At 41.3% G+C, this 21738-nt stretch overlaps 1 protein-coding gene across 1 annotated transcript in view; it reads right to left on the reverse strand.

The window, feature by feature from the left end:
• ALK (ALK receptor tyrosine kinase) overlaps window positions 1-15622 on the reverse strand; it is a 755264-nt gene extending 739642 nt beyond the window's left edge. Inside the window, exon 1 of the mRNA XM_017545664.2 lies at window positions 14000-15622. Within this exon, the coding sequence (XP_017401153.1) occupies window positions 14000-14666 (667 nt within the window). The 5' untranslated portion in view covers window positions 14667-15622. The remainder of the gene's footprint in view (window positions 1-13999) is intronic.
• Window positions 15623-21738: the final 6116 nt, after the last annotated feature.

A 21738-nucleotide genomic window follows, 5' to 3' on the forward strand; every position in this document is an offset into this window, starting at 1 on the left:
GCAGGAGAATTGCCTGAACCCGGGAGGCGGAGGTTGCGGTGAGCCGAGATCGCGCCATTGCACTCCAGCCTGGGTAATAAGAGCGAAACTCTGTAAAAAAAAGAAGAAGAAAAAAACAACTACCAGGTATGCAAAGAAGCAGGAAAATGTGACCTATATCCAAGAGAAAAACTGATCAATATAAATAGACATAGAAATGAGAGAAATACTATAGTTAGTGGAAAGGAACTTTAAAATAGCTATTATAAACATGTTAAAGAACTTAGAGAAAAACATAAACATAATGAAGATAGAAATAAAAATGGAAGTAGAAATTCTAGAGCTGAAAATCAATACAGTATCTAAAGTGAAAATTTATTAGATGGGCTGGTTTATTAGCATATTAGACACCATAGAAGACGAGAGGGTAAACTTCAAAATAAGCAATAAAAACTATGCAGACGGAAATACAGAGACAAAAGGTGCTGAGGAAAAAAAATGAACAGACCCTTAATAAAATCTGGGAACTATAAAAGTATATCACAATCATAACTGGATTCTTAGAAAGGAAGAGAAGAAAACAATTATTTAAAAAATTTCCAAATGTGATGAAAAAATAAAGAGAACCAATATACTGCAAGGAGGAAATCTTTCAACATATTGCAAAGAGGAAAAACACAAAGCTAATGACCTAAGGGCACATCATTAATCAAATTTCTAAAATCCTATGATAAAAGGAAAATCCTAAAGAAGGCAGAAGGTGGGAAAGACATAACAGGAAACAGGTAAAGAGAATCTCTGACTCAGGAAATTCTCTGACTCACTGGAAATAATGCAAAACACGTAACAATGGAGCAACAGCATGAAAGTACTATCCACCTGAAAGTATATCCAGTGAAAATCTTTTTCTGAAATGAAAGCAAAATAAAGTCACTTGCAGCAAGCAAAAGCTGAAATAATTTAAATACAGAATAGCACAACATTAAATATTAAAGGCTAAAGGAAAAATGTATAGATGAAAACTCTGATTCAACATAGAAATGAGAAACTCTCAGTGCAGCCAAGAGGAAATCAGTCCACTAAGTCCTATTTATCCTGCTCTTTACAACCAAAATATGCTGGACAAAACAACAACAATAACAACAAAAACAAAAAACGACTATTGGGGCCTCTGAAAAGTAAAATCAGGAACATTGAGGAAGAGAGTCAAAACCTGAAAAAAGCAATTCGTATGGAGGCAAGTCTTCTGTTTTTACCTCTTTTGTCTGTGAACCAACTGCAGGCACTCAGAAAATCTACGGTGGTGGTGCCATGGGCACGTAAGGGATCCAGAGCAATCTTTTCTTTCTCACCCAAAGTCCAGGAAAAGGAGCTTTGTGATTCCGTGAGTGCAGAGGAAAATCTACATTTATTTGTTCTTTCCTTCTTATCTCATGATGGTGTCCCTTCAGTAGAGCCAGTATGGCTGCTAATAGAAGCCCTCAGATAGAAACCCTGGTAGAAACCACAGCTTTCAAACTAAAGGACTGGGAATTGTTTCTCTTTATCGTTTCTCTGCTTTGCCTCAAGGGCAACCCTTAACGCAGGCAGGATCTGTGCAGCAATAATACAGGCAGGTAAAACTCTAAGGAGGATCCTAAAGAGAAGAGAGCTGGAGAAGGAAATATGCTAATTCACTGAAGGAACTGACCAAAGGTCTCAGCTCACCTGAGTGGCAAAGATGTGGACAGACTCAAAGCAGAGTAACAAAGGCTTTGAGAAGAACAAAGGGAAGGTTCAAACCACACCCAACTCAGATCAAACAAAATAATGTTCAAAATTTGTAGGATACAATCTCAAATTACTCAACATAAAAGAATAAAATGACTAATTCTTAAGAGGAAAGATAACATATGCCAATAACGAGATCATCCAGATGTTGGAATTATCAAAGACATTAAAGAAGCTGTTATGACTATGCCCCAGGAGGTAAAAGTAAACACTTTGGAAAATAAATGGAAAGGTAGTTCTCATCAAAGAAATAGAAGTCATTGTCAAACATGAAACATTTAAACTGGAAACTGCAATATCTAAAGTAAATAATTATAGCAGAATGGGGATGACATATGAAAGAGTCAATAAACTTGAGGATAGGTCAATAGAAATTGTTCAATCTACAGAACAAAAAGAAGAATTTCAAAAAAGAAATTAGCAGAGTCTCAAGAGCATGGGAGATCTAATGATGTGTAATTAGAGTCTCAACAGAGGGGAGGAATACATTGGTGTAGAAAAAAAAGGAGGAAAAATGATGGAAAAATCCCCAGATTTGATGAAAGACAAACTTATAGACTCAAGAGTCTCAAAAAACTATCAAGTCAAATAAAACTATGCAGAGACCATCAAAATCAAATTCTGAAAATCGAAGACCAGAAAAAAATATTGAAAGGAATTATATACAGGAACTACAATTTAATGGCAGATTGCTCATCAGAAACTATGAAGGACCAAGGAAAAAAATATTTAAAGTGTGGAAAGAAAAGAACTATCAATGCATGATTTTGAGCCTAGTGAAAATATCCTTCAGAAACTAAGAGAATTTATTGTCAATAGACTTGTTCTAAAAAAAAAAAAAAAAAAAAAAAAAAAAAAAAAAAAAAAAAAAAAAAAAAAAAAAAAAAAAAAAAAAAAAAAAAAAAAAAAAAAAAAGAGCTCTTTAGGCTGAAGGGAAATGATAAAATAGAAAATACTGAAACAAGGAAAAAGGAAGAGCAAAAGAAATGGTATATATCTGGATAGCTATAAAGGACTATTTTGCTTTTTAAAAGTAATTTAAAACATGCATATCTGACAAATATATACACACACATACACACGCACACACACATACATACACACACACACACATACACACACACACATATAAATTATCTAGCAGGAATTTTAATTATGTGTCTAGAACACAAATGACACCAATAACAAAAAGTAGGGAGGAGGACAAAGAAACCTATATGATTGTAAGGCTTCTATATTTTACTTAGAGAGGTAAAATATCAACTCTAAATAGGATGTAAAAGACTCTATATATGTTTAAAAGCTAGAGTAACCACTAAAATCTAAAATAATAATACAAAGAGCTCTTTCCAAAAAAAAACAGTCAATGAATTAACACTGCAACCCAGCCCCCAAAATTCAAATAACCCAAAAGATGCCAAGAAAGGTACAAAAGTAGAACAGAAAAACAGAAGGATGAATATAAAAAGCAAATAACAAAATGAAAGACATAAATCTAACCATACTAATTATAATATTACATACTAGTGGCCTAACAGACCAAGTAAAAAACAGAGATTGTCTTTTTAAAACACAAAATCCAACTATATACTTTCTAAAAGAAACCCATTTTAAATATAAAGACATAGATGAAAAGTAAAAGGCTGGAGCAGATACAACATATAAGCACTAATTAAATTAAACCTGGGTTGACTATATTAACATAATTCAATTGAACTTCAAAATATGAATATTACCAGGTATAAAAAGTGATTTTTACATAATGATAGTCAAATTACCAATAAGATATAACATCCTAAATATGTATGCATATAATAATAGACCTTCAAAATACATCAAGCAAAAACTGATAGAATTGAAAGAAGTAGGCAAAAGAGAATCTTGGAGACTTTAGCCCTCTTCTATTTGTAATCCATATAGCAAACGGACAAGAAATCAGTCAGGATACAAAAGACCTGAATAACACTACTAAGGAAATGTACCTAATTTATACTGACTGAACGCTGCACCCAACAGTAGCAGAATACATGTTCTGGGCACATAGAACACTCATCAAGACAGACTATACTCTGGGCCATAAAGCAAACCTTAATAAATTTTAATTGAAATAAAATCAAGCATGTTTTCAGACCATACTAGAATTAAACTAGAAATCAATAATAGAAAGATATCTGAAAAACACCCCAAATGTTTGGAAATAAAACAATACACTTAGAAGTAACCCAGGGGTAAAAAAAGCCAAAAGGAAAATTGTAAAATATTTTAAGTTGAGTGAAAATGTGGGATATAAGTAAAATTGTTGTTAAAGGGAATTTATAGCATTACAAGTTTATATTATAAAAGAATGGTTTCAAATGAATGACCTAAGCTTTCCCCTTAAGAAATCTAGAAACAAGAGGAGCAAATTAAACCCAAGGCAAGCAAAATGAAGGAAAGCTAATAAGAGCAGAAATCAATGAAATTAAAATTTAAATAGCGGAAATCAATATCACCAAAAGCAGGTTCTCTTAAAAAAAATAAATACGATTGGTAAACTTCTAGCCAGAATGACAACAAAGGCAAGAGAGAAATAATACAAATCACCAATATCAAGTACAAAAAAGGGGACATAACTACGGACTCCACAGACAAAAAAAAATAAGGAAATGTTATTTTATTCTACGTTGCTGAATTAATGGAAGTTGTTCTGTTACAACTGGAAGGAAACCCCCTATACTTCCTGCTCCAGGCAACTTCTGGACTTGTACACAACATGTCTGTAACAGTTTTATTCATGAGAGCCCCAAAATGGAGATGTCCGTTAACTGATGATTAGATAAACCAATTGTCATATGTTCATACAGTTGAATACTATCCTGCAACAACAACAACAACAAACAAACTACTAACATAAACAACACCACCAATACATCTTAAAAGCATTATTCTAAGTGAAAGGAGCTGGACACAAAAGAAAACACACTATATGATTTCATTTCTATGAAAGTCCAGAACAGACTAAATTAATCTATTGTGATTGAAATCTAATCAAAAGTTGCCTGGAGCAGGGAGTGTAGAAGGACCTTTTGGGATTAATAGAAATGTTCTATATCCTAATTAGGGTGGTGGTTGCCCAGGAGCGTGCATTTATCAAACAAATCAAACTACACACTTTTATTGTATGTGAATTATACTTTGATAATGTTAAAAATGATAGCATATAATTTTAGCCTAGACTCAGAGTATAGATTTTGACACCAGGTCAGCATCCATCCAAGCCCAAAGTAGTCATGTGTCCCCTCCCCTTTCCTTCCACTACCGCACCTCACTCTCTTTGTGCATTGTTTGGTCTCTTATTCTATGTCTATGCAACTCAGTGTGTGGGAGATAACTCCTGCCTTCTTTCTTTCTGGGTTGCCTCTTTTACATTCCTCTCTTAATTTCTTCACTTATAGCTTCATCATTCTTCCTCATTTTTTCTCTCTCTCTTTATGCAAATATAGTTGTGTTTCTGTCTTTTTCTACCTCCTCTACAATTTTTCTTTCTTATCAGTCCTGACTAAAAGACAAAAGAGTTTTAAAAAATATTTATGTATTGAATAGTTTATTTTCTTTATCAACTGTTAAACTAGAGGAAAAATCTTTTTATTTAAAATTATTTTATTTATAAACAAAATTATTTATTAAAAAGTCATACATGTAACTTACATAGCCCTTGGTCATTCTTTTTACCTCTGTGGGTTAATGGCTTTACTTGTAAAAGACTTACCTTCCACGCTTCGGGAAGAGTTTCTGAAACATGGATTTTGTCCAACAAGGAAAAAATAAAATCAAGAGGTCAGGAAAGAAACTAATACTTGTTGAACACTGACCATGGGTTGGGATCTACAATTTGCCTTATCCCATTTAATCCTCAAAATAACTCTGGAAGTTGGGTGTTATTTTTCTCACTTTACAATAAAGGAAAATTCAGAGAGAAGAAAAATAGCCTTGGGTCGGTAAATATGAGAGCAGGACTTCAACCCCAGATCTGTGTCTTATTCTGTTCATTATTTAGAATAGATGGTTTTACTTTTGATTTCCCACAAATTGAACTCCCCAGTAGAAAAACAAAGAAGAAAATAGATAAATATGTGGTGGTGGTGTCATACAAAGGGATATAACACAATGATAAAAAGGAAAGAATACTGTTATACTCAACGTTGACGAATCTCACAGAAATCATTTCTGCAAGAAAAGACAAACACAAAGGAGCATACATGGTATGATTCCATCTACATGAAGTTTGAGAATAGTCAAAACTAATTGCTTACATACAAATCAGAAGGATAGTGACCTTGAGTGGAATGTGGACTGGAAAAGGACTGAAGAGAACTTTCTGGGGTGCTGGAAACATTCTGTATCTTTATCTGGGTAGTGATTATACAGATGTTACATATGTAAATTATCATTAAGCTATACACAATTAATACTCTCAATACAATTTATTATAGTTGTCATACCTTAACTATTTTTTAAAAATCATTTTCTGTTGTTAAAATGAAGGTTACTCTGTCCCATTTTCAGACTCTACCAGAAAAGTCTGAAATTGGGGAAAATGCCTTCAATGCAATGATGACATTTTGAGAAACCTGGGGAGGGACACCTTTTCAAGCATACTGGGCAATTACTTGAACCCCAGGTCCTGACTCAAAATCTGGGACTTTATACCACTGCTCATAATGCCAAGGCTTGGCTGAAACCATGAATGGGTGAAACAGAATCTCGGCACATTTTATTATCTTATGCATTCATTTTATTTACTGCCTTATATATTCACTTTTGAACAGTCCAAACTGGAACTTTCCACATAGATGATCTTATACAATGCTCATAATGATTCCATGAGATAACTGAGACAAAGTCCATATTATTTCCTTTCCAAAAGCAAGGAACAAAAATCTACAGGTTTAGCAAGTTTAAGAGAGTTGTACAAGATTGCAAAGCTAACAAAAGATTAAGAACATCATAGAATTCAAGTCTTCAAGCTCCTAATCTAGTGTTCTCCTCACCATAGAACACTTACTTTAATTATCTGGGCTCAAGGGAGTCCTTTCCATGCTCACCCTCATGAACTCATATTCCAATGAAAACTAAATAAAAGATAAATAGGGGACAAAGAAAAATAAAATCAATGGTTCAATCTATCCTTATTTCCTTTGGCTAGTTTTCTGATTTCTTTAGTCCTGCCTAGATTTCCCCTGTTCTCTAACCTCATGCTTTTTTCATACCTTCCTTTAGCTTTATTCTTACTCTAAGGAGTTTTGACTGCCCACCACTCCATGCACCTGTTGTTACTTAGCCAGAAAGGTAAGGTGAAGGAACAAAGACTCTTAAATAAACAAGTGATTGGGTGTATCTTCCCCAAGGGAGCTCTTCTCTGCCTACTTTCTGGAATATGTACACCACAACACAAAGTAAAGCTAATACGATTTCCCTGGGGAAAGGACCCAAGCTCAGAACAGCCAGCTGAAAAATTCATCACAAAATTTGCCGCAGAAAAATAAGCTACTCTGAAAAATACAGTTAATCAAAAAGGGTACTGAAGAATGCCTCCCACCCCCTCCACTACCTCATCACCAGGTCAACACTCCCTGCTTACGTCATGACCTGTGTGAAAGAGCCCTGGTCATCACAAGGTTAAGAAACACCAGCCACACCCTAGACCAGAGAGCAACATAACGGCTGTAAAGAAGAAGCGCTCCTTGATAGCTTTATTCTCAGCTCTTCCACGTGACCCTGGACCTACAACCATCCTCACCTACATGCCCTATTTTTTATCTACTCCCAAGTAGAGATGATGTCCATGTGCATCTTTTGGAGGCAATTGCCCAGCTATGGTTCATAAAAACCACCAAGTACAAAATTCTCTGTGGATTCTTAGCCTCTTTTTTTAGATTGAGGGACTTTCCTGAGGCAGCCACCCACTCAAGTCCCTGGGTTATACATCTCCGTGAAGTCTCAAAGGTTTAATTGCTCTTAATGGGCTCAGGTCCATTAACCAGTCAGTACTTTACATTTCTCTCCATATTCTCCACTTGACAATAAATGGTGAGGCTGAAAATATAGAAAGAACACAGCTTCAGCTAATTACAATAAAGGAGTTGCCAGAGGTCAGCCATCCAGCACCTCTAGATCTGGACAGAGGACTCTCAGTTAAGGAAGATCTACCATCTGAAAACGACTCCTCTGTAACATCTGTATCTTGTTCTTCCTCCATCTTAACTTTGATGCTTTCATAAAGTTAAGCTTTGGTTTCTTCCCATAGGAAAACAAAACAAAAAAAAAGAACTGGATTGTGAATACGCTGGTTCACTCTTTGAACTGAATCCAAAGTCAAAAGACCTATGAGAGGATATTAGTTCATGGGAATGAAGTAGATACCACACATCAATCCTCCTTTCCGTGCATATTTCTGAAAAAGTCACCTTCCATCGTGAAACAGTAGAAAATATTACTCTTATAACTCTCTTCATTTCCCATACATCCCTCCTTTCATCTCTTGGGAGTAAGAAGCTAGTTGAATGGAGAACCACAGCATCACAACTGCTGCTGCCAAGGTTGCCACACAGGGCCACACATAGAGATTACAACTCCAGATGGCACCATTCAGACAGACTAAAATGTATATGGAACCCCTAGAGTTATAGAGTGCACAGCCTGCATTACCAGATGCTGGAGTGCTGCTGTCGCTATTATATTTTTTTAAAAAACCATAATGGTTCATGTTGATTAAGTACTTTATTATGCATCAGCCATTGTGTTAAGGATTTGAACAATATCATCTAATTTAATCCCCATAACAACATCCTGAACTATTACTATCCCCATTTAGGAACACTTAAGAACTATTAGTATCCCTATTTTCTAATGATAAAACTGAGTCTCAATGATTTTTGAGAAACTTTTCCAGGCCCTGGCTACTGCCCACCAAATATTTGTTGCATAGCCTTCTAGCAACGATACTGGAAACCTTTTCATCTATTGACATGTCTTGCTTTTTGTAATCTGCACTTGTAGATGATTCCCTTAGTGGAAAGAACTCTGATTTGAAGGAAAGGGGAACCGTGGTTCTAGTCAGTATGAAGGTTTCCAGGTGTACACCACTTTGCACTGTATGATCTGGAAAAAGTGTTATTACATGTCTGGACTCCAGTTATTTCATTTACAAACAAACACTTGTCCTGCCTACCATATAATTAATAAATAATAATAAATGTGAAAGTGCTTTATAAATTGTAAAGTTCTGTATAACCATAACAGGACATTAATAATGATTATAAAGAAAGGCAAAATTTCCTTTACAGGTCATCCCAGAAAAATTTCCATGATGTGAGGTTGCCAGGCAGTGATCCTGAGTGGCAGGGCACTGAGACTTCTGCTGAGCAACTCTCATTCTTTTCTTCTCCCACCTGCAGACCAGTTCCTCCTGACTTTCAGCAGACCAACTTCCTTAAAGATATCCATTTTTTTTTTTTTTTTGAGATGGAGTCTCACTCTGTTGCCCAGGCTGGAGTGAGGTGGTGCAATCTCAGCTCACTGCAGCCTCTGTCTCCCAGGTTCAGGCAAGTCTCCTGTGTCAGCCTCCTGAGTAACTGGTACTAAGGTGCACACCATCATGCCTGGCTAATTTTTGTATTTTTAGTAGAGACAGGATTTCATCATGTTGGCCAGGCTGATCTCGAACTTCTGGCCTCAAGTGATCTGCCCTACTTGGCCTCCCAAAGTGCTGGGATTACCGGCATGAGCCACTGCACCTGGCCTAGATATTCATTTTTATTAATAATCACACTCTCTTCCCATGCCTTATGCAAAAACCCCTTATGGACCTTCTTCCTCTTTTGAAGATTTTTGAAATGTTAAATTGGACGTGGATGAACTTCATCTTTTAAATGGCATTATAGATTCTCAACATTTCAAGGGATTTTTAAGTAGCCAGTAGGAGTCCACCAAATCTAGAACGATGGCATCTTCTCAAGACACAGGTCACCTTCTGCCCTGCTCAGTGACGCTGTCACATACACACACCCATAGATGTATCTTAGATACATAATTCTCTGGTAAGTGTGCCTCCCAAACCCCTGGATATACAGATCACACCCCAGAGAAATAATCTATGTTTAATTGGAGGGCAGGGAAGAATCAATTGAGTAATTTCAAAATATTTATCATTAACAATTTTTTTGTAAGTGCTTCTCACCAACTTCAAAGATGTATATGCAATTATTTTCCTCTAAAAACACCAACGCCCAAAGGCTCTCAGGATTTGGATCATAAAAGGTTCTGATTCCTTCTGTCATTCTCCATCCCAGCTCTCTGTCTTGTTCTGACTTCTCGATATTTGAAAATATAGAACTGATTAATTAGGAATGCTGGGGCTTGTCTGACCCACATCTCACCTGACTCCCCACTCCCTTGGAACTCGATTCCTTAATCAGAGGGGTATCAATGTCAGAAAACAAGCTTTCCCTGATATCCAACCCGAAGTTTCCTTCTACAAGTCTGATCCAATTACTTCCATGGGTCACGCTAAATAACTCCTCTCCTTCACTGCCACTCACTCTCTTCAGAGATCCGTAGATTGTTACCATGGCTCTCCCTTCATCGCCATTTAGCCCAGCCATATATATTTAATTCTCTTCATCTTTCATCGTAAATCAGTCCCTTCAACTGTTAAATCGGCTCTCTGCTCTTCTCTGGACTAGTTCCAACTCTCTCAATTCACCTCCAATAACTGATATCCCTTCTGGGAGCTCCAATTTCCTATTTATCTTTTCTTTTTTTTTTTTTTTGCTGCCTCTGCCCACTCCAGAAATGAAATGGGAAGGGACAGGCAGATATGGGAGATCAAAGATCAGGGTATATTGCTCTTCATACATCTTTAAATTGCTCAGGCCTCTCCATAGTTCATGTAAAATCCCAAGTCATGTATCCACTTTCCTGGAGTAGGGAGGGAGTGCTTACAGGGAAATAGGCCTCCTATCCCCATGAGTCATCATCCCCTAGCCCTCTGGCTGGGTGACAACAGGAACAGATCTCAAAACACCTGTAAGCCAGGATACAAACTGCAGCTGTAGACAGCATGTCAGCCTTGCAGACAGACATCTTTTCCATGATTTGGGCTGTCCTGGGAGAGGCTAGGGCCATTAAATACAGTCCCAGAAACTGCCTCTTCACCTCTACTCCATGACTGGGTGCATTTTGGAACTGCCTCAGACTTGAAAGGCTGATCCCATTTATGAATTCACAGCAACCAACAAAGCAAAGCCATTAGCATTTCATGCATTATAAGGCCTCTCAGATATCTTGTCCTCTCAGACAGCCCAAATCACAAACAATGCAAAGGTTTTGCTTTCTTCTAACTGGTGCTTTTTCATTGTTACTATTTTAGTCACGGTCCTTCTCAGGTTTAGGAAACTATCTTTGGTCTGAGCCAAATGGGCTGCTCCAGGCCTCTCACCACAAGAGATGCAAGAGCAACCAGCTCTTTCCTCCCCACAGATAGCCCCATTAGCATCACTGTGTACCTCCAGACAAGACCACAAGTCACTTGGGCAGACACAGGAAGAAATAAGCAGAGCTGCGTCTACTTTTCCTCTGTATAATTGAAAAGCCCACATCATAGAAGAGTTAAATGCCTTTTCTGTAAATAAGAGCCTATATAAAAACAATAAATCCATTTCTCCAAACATGATAAACAGCAAAATCAATCCCAGTGTCAGAACCTAAGTTTGAATTTTCATAAGAAAATGAATGGAACCATAATGATATATGTTGTCCAAAATACAGAACATGGTATAACAGGGTGTGTCTACTCCATGGGGATGTCTGCAGTGGACGCTATAACTGAATGAGGTTGGGAAGGCGATGATAATATGAGAGAGGCTAGTCCTGCATGGCCGGCTGCCTAACTGCAGACAGCATATGTCCTCAGAGACAGGAGAGACCAGGCTGTTCCAAGCGTGGCCACCACAAGGCCTGAAGTGCTTTTCAATAGGTTGTCTGTCTCTCTGGAGGTCACGAGGAGCTCATCCAGTTACACTTAGTGTCTTGTTTGATCCTATCAATAATCATTTGATCCCAATCCTGCTAAAAAATGCTTGGCCAAATTTTCTAGCCTTTTAATGGCAGAATCCTGGCTCCTACTGAAACCAGCATTGCTAGATGTGTCAGTGATACATAAGGGCTTGGTCCAGCTGCCAAATGTACTAGGCCCTTGAGGGAGGACATAGGATGCCCACAGTACTTCCCTACAGCCAATAGCAGAGAAGCCCTTGGAGCACATGCCTTTCTACATAAACCTCCCCACTCAGCAGCTCCAACTCCTTATTTAAGACTTGAGTGTAACATATTCTTCAAATTCATTAAGCATGTGACTCTTCAGAGACACCCATTGATGGCTTCATGCAGCCTACCTGTTTATAGTAGGCAGGTTTGGGGCTGTAGAAATGAGCCCTTTTGCCTGTCACCAACATCTGACAACAGCTGATATAGACTGCTGGATCCTATGGTCACTTGATAAAAGGCGATGGGGAAGCTCCAGAGATGCTCATAGGCATGAAATTAGAAGATAATCAGCATTTCCAGAGAAGTCATTTTTATATCCATTACTAAAACATTGGGCACTAAAACAGAATGTTGCATGTGTAAACCACACAAGCCACAATGACATTAAAGCCCAGCTGTTCTTTACAAAAATATCTTTGGTGGAACAACAGTCACAGTCTTCCATCTCAGTTCATCAAAGGCACTATCAGACTCATCGGTGCCTCTTAGGATGGACTCTATAAATTCCAGCACTAAACAGAGAGGGCTCACTTTAGGTGCCAGTGCCACTAACACTAATGCTGAAATATGGATCTATATTCTGTTTTTCTTGGGAACCTCAGCTTCTGAATATCCTTGCTGCATGACAGTGTGTGTGTGTGTGTGTGTGTGTGTGTGTGTGTGTGTGTGTGTTGGAACAAGCATGCAAGATACTTGTAGCTCTACAATGGAGCCCTTTCGTTGCTTTCTATCCAATTAATACTAGACATTAGTAGCCAGTGGAGCATAACAACTTCATTTATTTCTGATGATGAGAATGATAGAAAAGAAGCTAGGTTTGCTCAATGGAATTTGTGTAGGCTTTTTAAAAGCCTGATTTCTTTTCTGTGCCTTTCTCATTCATTTACATTGTATATTTTATTCACAAATCTTTCCCCATTTGTCTTACAAGAAAAACATCCATTAAAAACCACCTGGCTTTCCAGTCAAAGGATACTCTGGAAAGAGTTAGAAGTAAGTGTCTGCACACACATACCCAACTCAGTGAACATGGGAAGAAATGGAGTAAATGAAACTGAAAAATCTCATTTTAGGAATCTCCATCAGGGAGATCTGCAGTGAAACAAGCCTGCCACAGACTATCATCAAGAGCTGCTGCTGCAGACATTCAAGCTAAGAATCAGAGGGAAAAAGGGGGTGGGGGGAAGGTAAGAAAAGCAGGAAAACCAACAATTGTTTCTCTCTGGCTTCATAGTGACTCTTCCAAAGGAAGATAATCTTGACAACTTTCCTCTCTTCCTCCACATCTCCCTCCTGTCCTCTGTTCCTTAGTTTCTCTGGGTCTTTCCCAGCAACATGTAAGAAAAAGGATGAGTCTGAGAGTGCACAGCACACTGGGTGAGGGTGAGAGGGGGGAGAATGAATTAATAAAGAAGAGACAATCCCTGGCAATCTCTGCCCAAGCCAACGTTTGGGAGGGGGGCAGTTGGGTGAGATTCAATAATATAAAGAGAAATTCTATATTCCCTGAGATGTATCATATTTCCCAAATCTGTGCTGGCCAGGAACAAGGGGGAGAGAAGGGCAATAGTTTTGACATTTACTGCTAAGCTTGGAACCTAGAAGTAATAGGGGCATTTCAACTGTCCCAAGGACCCAGGAAGAGGGGCACCCAATTTTGGCTCAGACCACGTATAAGTCCAGAGAAGAAGGCGCTCTGCCAAGAGTATGAAACTTTTCTCCCAACTTGGTTGCTAAAGAGGAAGGAAGACCCCTGAACTGCGTTCAGGGAGAAAACAAGAAACTACAGTCTGACTTGGGAAGGAGGTTTGCAGGAGGAAGGAGGGCTAAGAAGCAGAGGCTGAGGTTTTAGTAAGTGGGGTGGAAGTGAGGATTATTTAATGGTTGCATATCAATGTGAATAAAAACACTAAATGCCCGGCACACTCAGTCGGGAGCTGCTCACCAATCCCGAAGATCTGGAAGAGAAGGCGGGGCTGGGAGGCGCGGATTGCCGCGGACAGCCTTCCCTCTCTGCCCACTTCCGACGCCTTCTTCTCGGGCATCAGCCGGATTCTCAGTCGCCCTTCGCCCTGGCGAATCCACCAACTGAACAGCTCGCTGAGGTTGAACTGGAGCAGCCCCGCAGCTGCCTCCCCCGGTGGCCCAACGCAACCCTCCAGGATCGCCTCCTCGCCAAGCTCCAACACCAGCTGCTTGGCACGCCGGAGCTTGCGCACGGAGCCGCCCTTCAGCACCCTGGACAGTGTCCGGGCCTCTGCCTGGGCGGGTGAACCCGTGGTCCACGAGACCCCGGGGGGCGGCCCCAGCAGCCTAAGCAGCGGGGCGCAGTCCAGCGCTAGAGAGCCTCGCGCCTCGGGCCTTCCAGCCTTTAGCTCTGAGGGGGATGGCGGCAGCAGCAGGTCCCGGGCATAGACACGGAAGAGCGAGGGCACCACGAAGTCCACTGCCAGACTCTTCCTCTGCAGGCGCGAGTAGCTGAGCGGCTCCCGGGGCTGCAGCTGCAGCCCCGCAGCTGGGGACCCCAAGCGCTGGCCGGCCCCCGTCCCGGGCCCCAAAGCTGCCGTGGAAAGCAGCAGCGGCAGTAGCCACAAGAGCCCGATGGCTCCCATCCCGCCAGGGGAGGTGGTTTACACTGCTCTCCTGGCCCAGCCTCGCCCTTCGCTGTCCCCCAGATAGGAAGAGGCTCTGAACAGTCCTTGGTGCTCAGCGGCTCCGTCCACCAGATCTTCAGAGGACCGTGCGCGCGCTCGAGTCTCTTGCTTTCCCCAACTGCACGGAGGGGAGCAGGAGTCTCAATGAAACACAGCTGGAAGCTCGGGGGCGAGTCCAGAGACCCTTGAGCACGCTGGGCTCACGGGCTGGGACCCTGAGCCTCCGGCTCGCGGTGCCGAGTGCCGCGCCCCGGCCTGTAGCTCGCTGCGCTTGTTACAGAGGAACTACTACGGTTGAAGGGAGGTGGCAATTGGGTACCGTCCTCTCCTGCCACCCGAGGTCAGAGCTGGGCTTGGTCCCCACTCGGGGCAGCCTCCAATCTCCGCAACTTTCCGGGCTAAGAACAGCGCTCCCAGCTGCTGCACACTGTCCTGGCCGCCCCCTGCGCTCCTTCTGGCTCCTCCAAGCTCCTGTGCCCGGTCTGGGCGGGAACCGAGGGCGGGGGCTGCTGCCTTTTCGCGCAGCCCCGAGCTATCCTCCGCTGCTGCGGGAAGGTTTCGGACTGCTCCACCCGCCGAACTTCTGGGCGTGAATCCGAGCCCCTGCGCTGCGGAAGTTTGCAGCGTCCTTGCTCTCGCCCGCGCCTCGGCTTCTCAGAGTTCGCAGGCACCGGAGCAGCCCGGCGGCAGCAGCGGAGAGCGGTCAGGGCAGGGGCGCCCGAAATCTTGCCGCCCCCTCCTCACCCATCAGCAGCGCCCGTGGCTTTGGGTGGCCAGTCAGAGGGCTGCCGGAAGGCACCTCGGTGCCCCGTGACCCTCCGAACAGAGGCGGCGGGAGGTGCCAGCTGCTACCGCCGCTGCCGCCCCCAGAGCCGCTGGATCGCATCTGCCCGGGCGCCCGCCACTTGCAGCTGGCGGAGCCGCGAGCGCGCGCCGGGAGGGGGCGGGGCCCAGAGGGGGCGGGGCTCGCGAGCAGACTCTGCGAGCCGCCCGACCCACGCAGTCCCTCCTCGCCCCGCCCCACCCGCGCCCGCCAACCAATGGCGTGGCTCTGTCGGCTCCTATGCAAATCTGCAGAGGCCTCGGCATTCATTGAGAAAAGCAGTGAGCCCGCCCCTCCCGCCCTCTGTCCGTCTCCAGTCTCTTGTTTCTTCCCTTCCTCCAGATTCCCTGCCCTATTTCTCCGCAGTGTGAAAGGGAGCAAATGCAAGAACTGGTAGAGGCCTTTGCAATCAAGCACTCTCCCTAATTATGCATTTAAGAGATTAAATGGGTCCGACTTCGGAAAAGCAGGTTCCAGAATAAAACTGGAAGCGAGGGCAAAGGAGGAGGGAGTGAGGAGGGGGTGGCAGTGCGACATTGGCAAATCTGAGAACAGCTTGTATTAAGGCCCTGAGGCAGAACATTCTGACCCTTCTATTCGAATGCATTCCTGGGAGCTTAGGAGTACCGCATTCACACAGGAGAATCTCCGAGTAGAGGGGGCAGAGAAGGATAGATGGTCATGGTCTGGCAGAGTTATTCTGCAGCTACAACAAATACATTTCAGACCCCTGTCAGTCACCATGTTTTCTCAGAATGGTGTCTGAACATGTGTAACCTCCCCTAGTCCTTGCAAGATAAATATTTTAATTCCAGTTTTACAGATGCAGAAGCTGAGTTGCAGATCATTTAATGGCTTGCCAACAATCTTGGGAATGAGTGTTCAGAACCTTAGGCCTTTTTTTACTCAACTGTAAAGGCTGTACCTCTCCTCTCCCTTTCCTTTTATCTCTGCTGAGCTGCCAACACACAACTCAGATAATAGCTGTTTTTATAACAAGTGGTTCACTGGATCCTCAGACAAAACCACAGTCTTTGGGTCACACAAATACCCTTGGTTCCTTCTTGAAGGCTGGTTGTCAGGCCTTGCCCTGACTGTTGGAGCTAAGAATAAGGCAAGATCCTCTCTGGAGCTCACACCAGGCAGGTAGCAGAGGAGTTTTCTCATAGGATCAGAGCACAGTGCCACATTTAACCACCCTCACTGAGCTCCTAGGGGCCGCAGTAACTTGCCTATCACCCCACAGGAGATAGTGGCCAAGTGGAATTTCTGTTCTCCCAGGAGCTGGGCTCTTTTCAGCTTTGCGGCATTGCCTCTGGCAAGTGGAAGACCCAGTAACAAAGGAATATTGATTCTAGGAATGGCTTTCTTCCTGCTCTATGTTTGGCAACTCACTTAATTTGACAGGCATCCCCCCTCTCTCTGGAACTCACACTCGATACATTGACTTTATAAGTTTTAGGCAACGAATTTTCTCACCCAAGGAGAAGAAAATATGTTCCTATCTTGATAAAGGAAGGGAGGAAAAGAAAGAAAAGAGGGAAGAAAATGCTATGGTAGTTAATACTTTCTTAGTATGTACGGTATGCTTGATTTTCACTAGATTTTTCTGATGTACATACTGGAAAAGGAATTTTTTATTTGAAATATGAAAAAAGACTAAAACTTCAGCCTTTCCCTCTCTATTTCTCTCTACAATTCTGGACCAAAGGCAAACTGACTCCAATAAATTTGTTAATAACTATGAATCGTCTGCTGCACCCAATAACCACTAGGGGGCTGCAGAGACTTGAAACCTTAAGTGAGCTGCCGGGATTTAACATTCTCTGATAATGTCCCTGTCCATTGCTTTTGCACCTCATAGACAGAGTCTCAATTAATTCTCATGTTTTCATACTTTCTATCAAACTTTTCCCAAGGAAAAAAAAAAGGTGCCTTTCCCTGTAGATAAACTCACACTAAATCTCAAAAATTTTCTTTTTTAGATAATTTTTTTAAAGGAGGCAGGAATTAATATTGATAGTCTACCAGGCACTAATGTATGCATCTGTAGACATGTGGGTTTCTAACATATCACACAGTTTTTTGGGGGGAAGGGTATATGTTATTATGTCTATTACAGAGATAAAACAGCTAAGGCTCAGAGAGGCAAAATACTTTGCCCAAGGTAAAACAGCTAGTAAATAACAGAGTTGAAATTCAAACCAGTGACTCTTTTCCTCCAACAATTACACAACCCACTAAGAAAAATTAGACCCTTAACTCATGCCCAAAGTTATAATTTTGGCACCCTATCCTATATAATTTCCATCAAGAGGTTGGGAGATGGGAAAATGAATTTGAGAGTATGTAGGGGAAATAGAGACAGAAAAATAAAAAGTGTGAGCAATGATAGCTAACATGTCTTGTGCACTTAGTATGATCTATTTCAAAAACACTTTCATTCACTATCTCACTTAATATTCCCAGTGACACTCTGAGAAGAAGTAATAGTATCTCCATTTTACAGGTCACAAATAGAAGCTCAGGGAGGTTAACACCCCAACAAAATTACACAGGTAACAAGAGCTGAACCTGGATACCTGACTAAGAAGTTCATGCTTTTAAATTCTGCATAACCTCACAATAGAGAAAATGGGATGAGATAAAATGGGTTGAGGTGAGCCGAGATCAGCAGAAGAAGCTGAAAGTCCAAATCAAAGAGATGGGAAGTGGAAGTGGCAGACATAGATCCTGACGTAGATGTCGGAATCTTCAAGGAGACAATTAAGTGAGGTGGGCTGCTCTGAGTCACCTTGCAGATGACTTGGGCCATTGGGCTGGTGGAGGAGGAATATGAGTTGACATGTACCAAGAGAGGAAGTGGTCAAGAGGAGGACACTGAGACCACCAACACCCTCCTCAGGAAATTCCCAATTCCTAGAAAAGGAAAAATGAACAACACAGTCAAGGAGGTACTCAAATTCTCTACAAGAGAAGTAATAATAAAAATGACATGACAAATTAAGCAGTATGACTTAAGGTAAAACACATCTCACAACTGCAGGATCTGACTGGGACCTATGGGATCAATCAAGTCAGGCATTTTGCTGGTCAACAGAGATTCCTTGCATACCTAATGTATACAAGATGTTGTTCTACGTTCCAGGAATTTTTTGCTCTGGACGAAAATAAGTGGTCCGTCACTTTAAGAAGCTTACACGCTAATGATGGGAGACAGATAATAAATGTGCAAGCACATAAAGTAATTTAAGATAATAATAGGTGCTATAAAAAACAAAATGGGGCCATGCGGTACATGATGACTTGGGGCAGCAGGTGCGGGTGCTGCCCTAGCTCTGGCTTCATAGCTGGAGAAGCCCTCTTTAAGGTGAGTCCTGATTGGTGGGAAAGAGGCAATCATGAAAAGACTTTGAGAAAGAACTTTCTAAGCAAAGGACTATCACATGTCAATAGTCCTGAGATGAGAAGAGGTTTGCATGTCCAGGAGATAGTAAGAAATCAATCTAGCTGGAACACTGTGAATAGAAGACAGAAAGGTGGAGGGGCAGCCAGGGTCTAGATCTTCTACTGTTAGACAAGTTTGAATTTTATTTTGATTGCAATGAGAAGACACTACTTTAGTGGAAAGTCTCATGCTCTGATTTATGCTGCAGGCGAACTGTCCAATATGGTAGCCATTAGTCATATGTGGCTATTGAACACTTTAAATATGCCTAATCCAAACTCAAATGGGCTGTAAGTATAAAGTACACATCACATTTCTAATATTTAGTATAAAAGATAAGATCTCTTCTTAGTATTTTTTCATATTGACTACATGTTTAGTGATAATATTTTGGGTACATCAGGTTAAATAAAATATATCATTCAAGTTCATTTTACTTGATTGAATTAATTTTATTTTTTTAATGTAGCTAGTATTCTGGGCTTAGGCAAGAGTTTTAACCTCTTGGCCTTATCTCTCCTGTTTAAAAGTGGACTATAATCTCCTTCTGACAACGTTGTTGTGACAATGAAATATAGCAAATGTGAAAATTCCTAAGAGCATGGTAAGTACCCGTACCTTTGCTAAGCTAAAGCAAGTCTGTAATCATGGTCAAATGTAAAAAAAATGAGGACAGGATACAGTTGTATTCTGGCTGGGGGAAACCATGTATTACATGGGCCTGACGGTGACCAGGCTAACCTTCACTTTCTGGCTGCCTTGGGATGGATGAATTGACCAAGAAGCGATCCTGAATAACCAACTATTAAGTCTGAGGTACCTAGGCATGGGGGGGCGGTGGTGAGGTGGGGAAGAAGGATAAGCAGGAGGGAGGTGAGGAGCAGAAGGTGGATAAAAAAGGCAAAAGAAAAATCAATAAGTAGACCTGAAACTAGACATCAGAATATACTTACTGCTAAAACATGTGGAAACTCATGACCAAAGGAGCTTACCCCAGGCCAAGAGCAAGAATTGGAACGCAGAAGAAACATTCAAATGAACCAACACGTGTGCTCAGGAAAGCAGATTTTCATTCCAGCCTTTCTTCTCAGAGACTCTAGGACTTTAGGAAAACCTTTGGCTTATCCAGACTCTTGTTTCAAATTAGAAGAAAGGACCAAGTATAGCCTTCAAGATACAAGTCTGAAATCCTCTGTGAGATTCTTGAGAGCTGACAGGTACTGGAAGAAGATCGTAAGTTTTCAGCACAACCAGGAAGAGAGTTTGGGCCCAATGCTGGACAGAGGAAAAACAAAACCAGGATTTCTTTTAAAATATGTCTCTGCCAATTGGCAAGCCTGAGCTCTCAATCTGTAGCCTGACATTGCTGACCAGTCACAAAGATATCTTACAAGAATCGGCATCCCAAGAGAGAGTAGTTAAAGTTGTTAAATGTTAACGTAATCATTATCTATTAAGCACCTACTATGTACTTTGCTCTATGTGATGTGCCATGGAGGGAATAAAACATGGTGAATAAAACAGTCTAGGTTCCTACTATCATGGGGCATTGATAAAGTTAAATGAAAAATACGCAGAGTACAAAATAGAATCTACGCCTATGCTACAACTCTGCAAAAATTAAAAATACAAAAAAAATGGAGGAAAGAAAAATAGATTTATTTGGATGGCAGAATTATAAGTGATTTTTCTTTTTCCTTTTTTTAAGAAACCACTTTTAATAGTTTTGTAGAATACACAGTAATAGAATTTGATCCCCATAAAGAAAGTGAATTAGTCAGGGTAGTTGGGTTATGATTTAATAACAACCACCAATCCTCCACCCCTCCAAATCTAAGTAAATTTAAAGCAATATATTGAAATACATTCTTCTCATAATCCATGTACACTTCAAGTGAGCAGAGGGTTCTGATCATCATAGTTATTTAGGGAACCAGGCTGAGGGAGCGGCCACTCATGTGAATTTGGAGGTTCTTGCACCAACAAGTAAATCCTCCAGCCTGAAAATGGCACATATTGCTTTCATTCACAACTCTGGCTGGGAAGATTCACATCATCCCACCCTATCATGAGAAGGCCTGCAAGGTGGAGAGTCAGAAATATCTAGCAAATAGGCTTACCAACTCCCAAAGGAGGGGAAAATCTGCAAGTATTGCGTTAGATGACTTAGACCAGGAAGGGTCAGGAAGACTAGAGTTATCCGGAGGAAAAATGACTCCAACTCCCCAGGGGTCCACAGTTCAGCTGGGGGGCCCAGCTATCATCAGAGAGCACAGCCTCTCCTCAACATGCGTCACTCTATGAATATATCATCATGAAAATAGTAAGAGTTATCTGGCAGCTTGATAAGAGGTGGCCCAGACACAAGAAAAGCCTTTCCCAGACACCAAAGAGACACAGCTCTCTCCTAAAAACTAGAAACAACCTCGCGTATTCAGAAGAGAGGAGAAACAAGAAGAGAGATAAAAGCAAACTGTGTCCACCACTGAACATCTCACCATAATCCCTGTGCTCACCAAAGCACAGGACATCAGGGAAGAGGGGTGGGAGCTATTCACGTAGGAGTAAGTGTTCGTCTTATCACCTGCTGCCATTCTAACACACTCTTGACTTTTTAAATACCCTTTTGAGCTGAGGAAAATGAAAGAAGTGCTTTTGGGGTAATTTGGTTATCAACAGAGCCTTCTTGAAAGGCCTTTTAAAGGGCTCCAAACCCACGTGCAGTATCCTTTCCATGTAGTTCTCTCTGCCTTGCAGCC

The sequence above is a fragment of the Cebus imitator genome, unplaced genomic scaffold (assembly GCF_001604975.1).
Source record: "Cebus imitator isolate Cc_AM_T3 unplaced genomic scaffold, Cebus_imitator-1.0 Scaffold180, whole genome shotgun sequence".
Lineage (NCBI taxonomy): Eukaryota > Metazoa > Chordata > Mammalia > Primates > Cebidae > Cebus > Cebus imitator.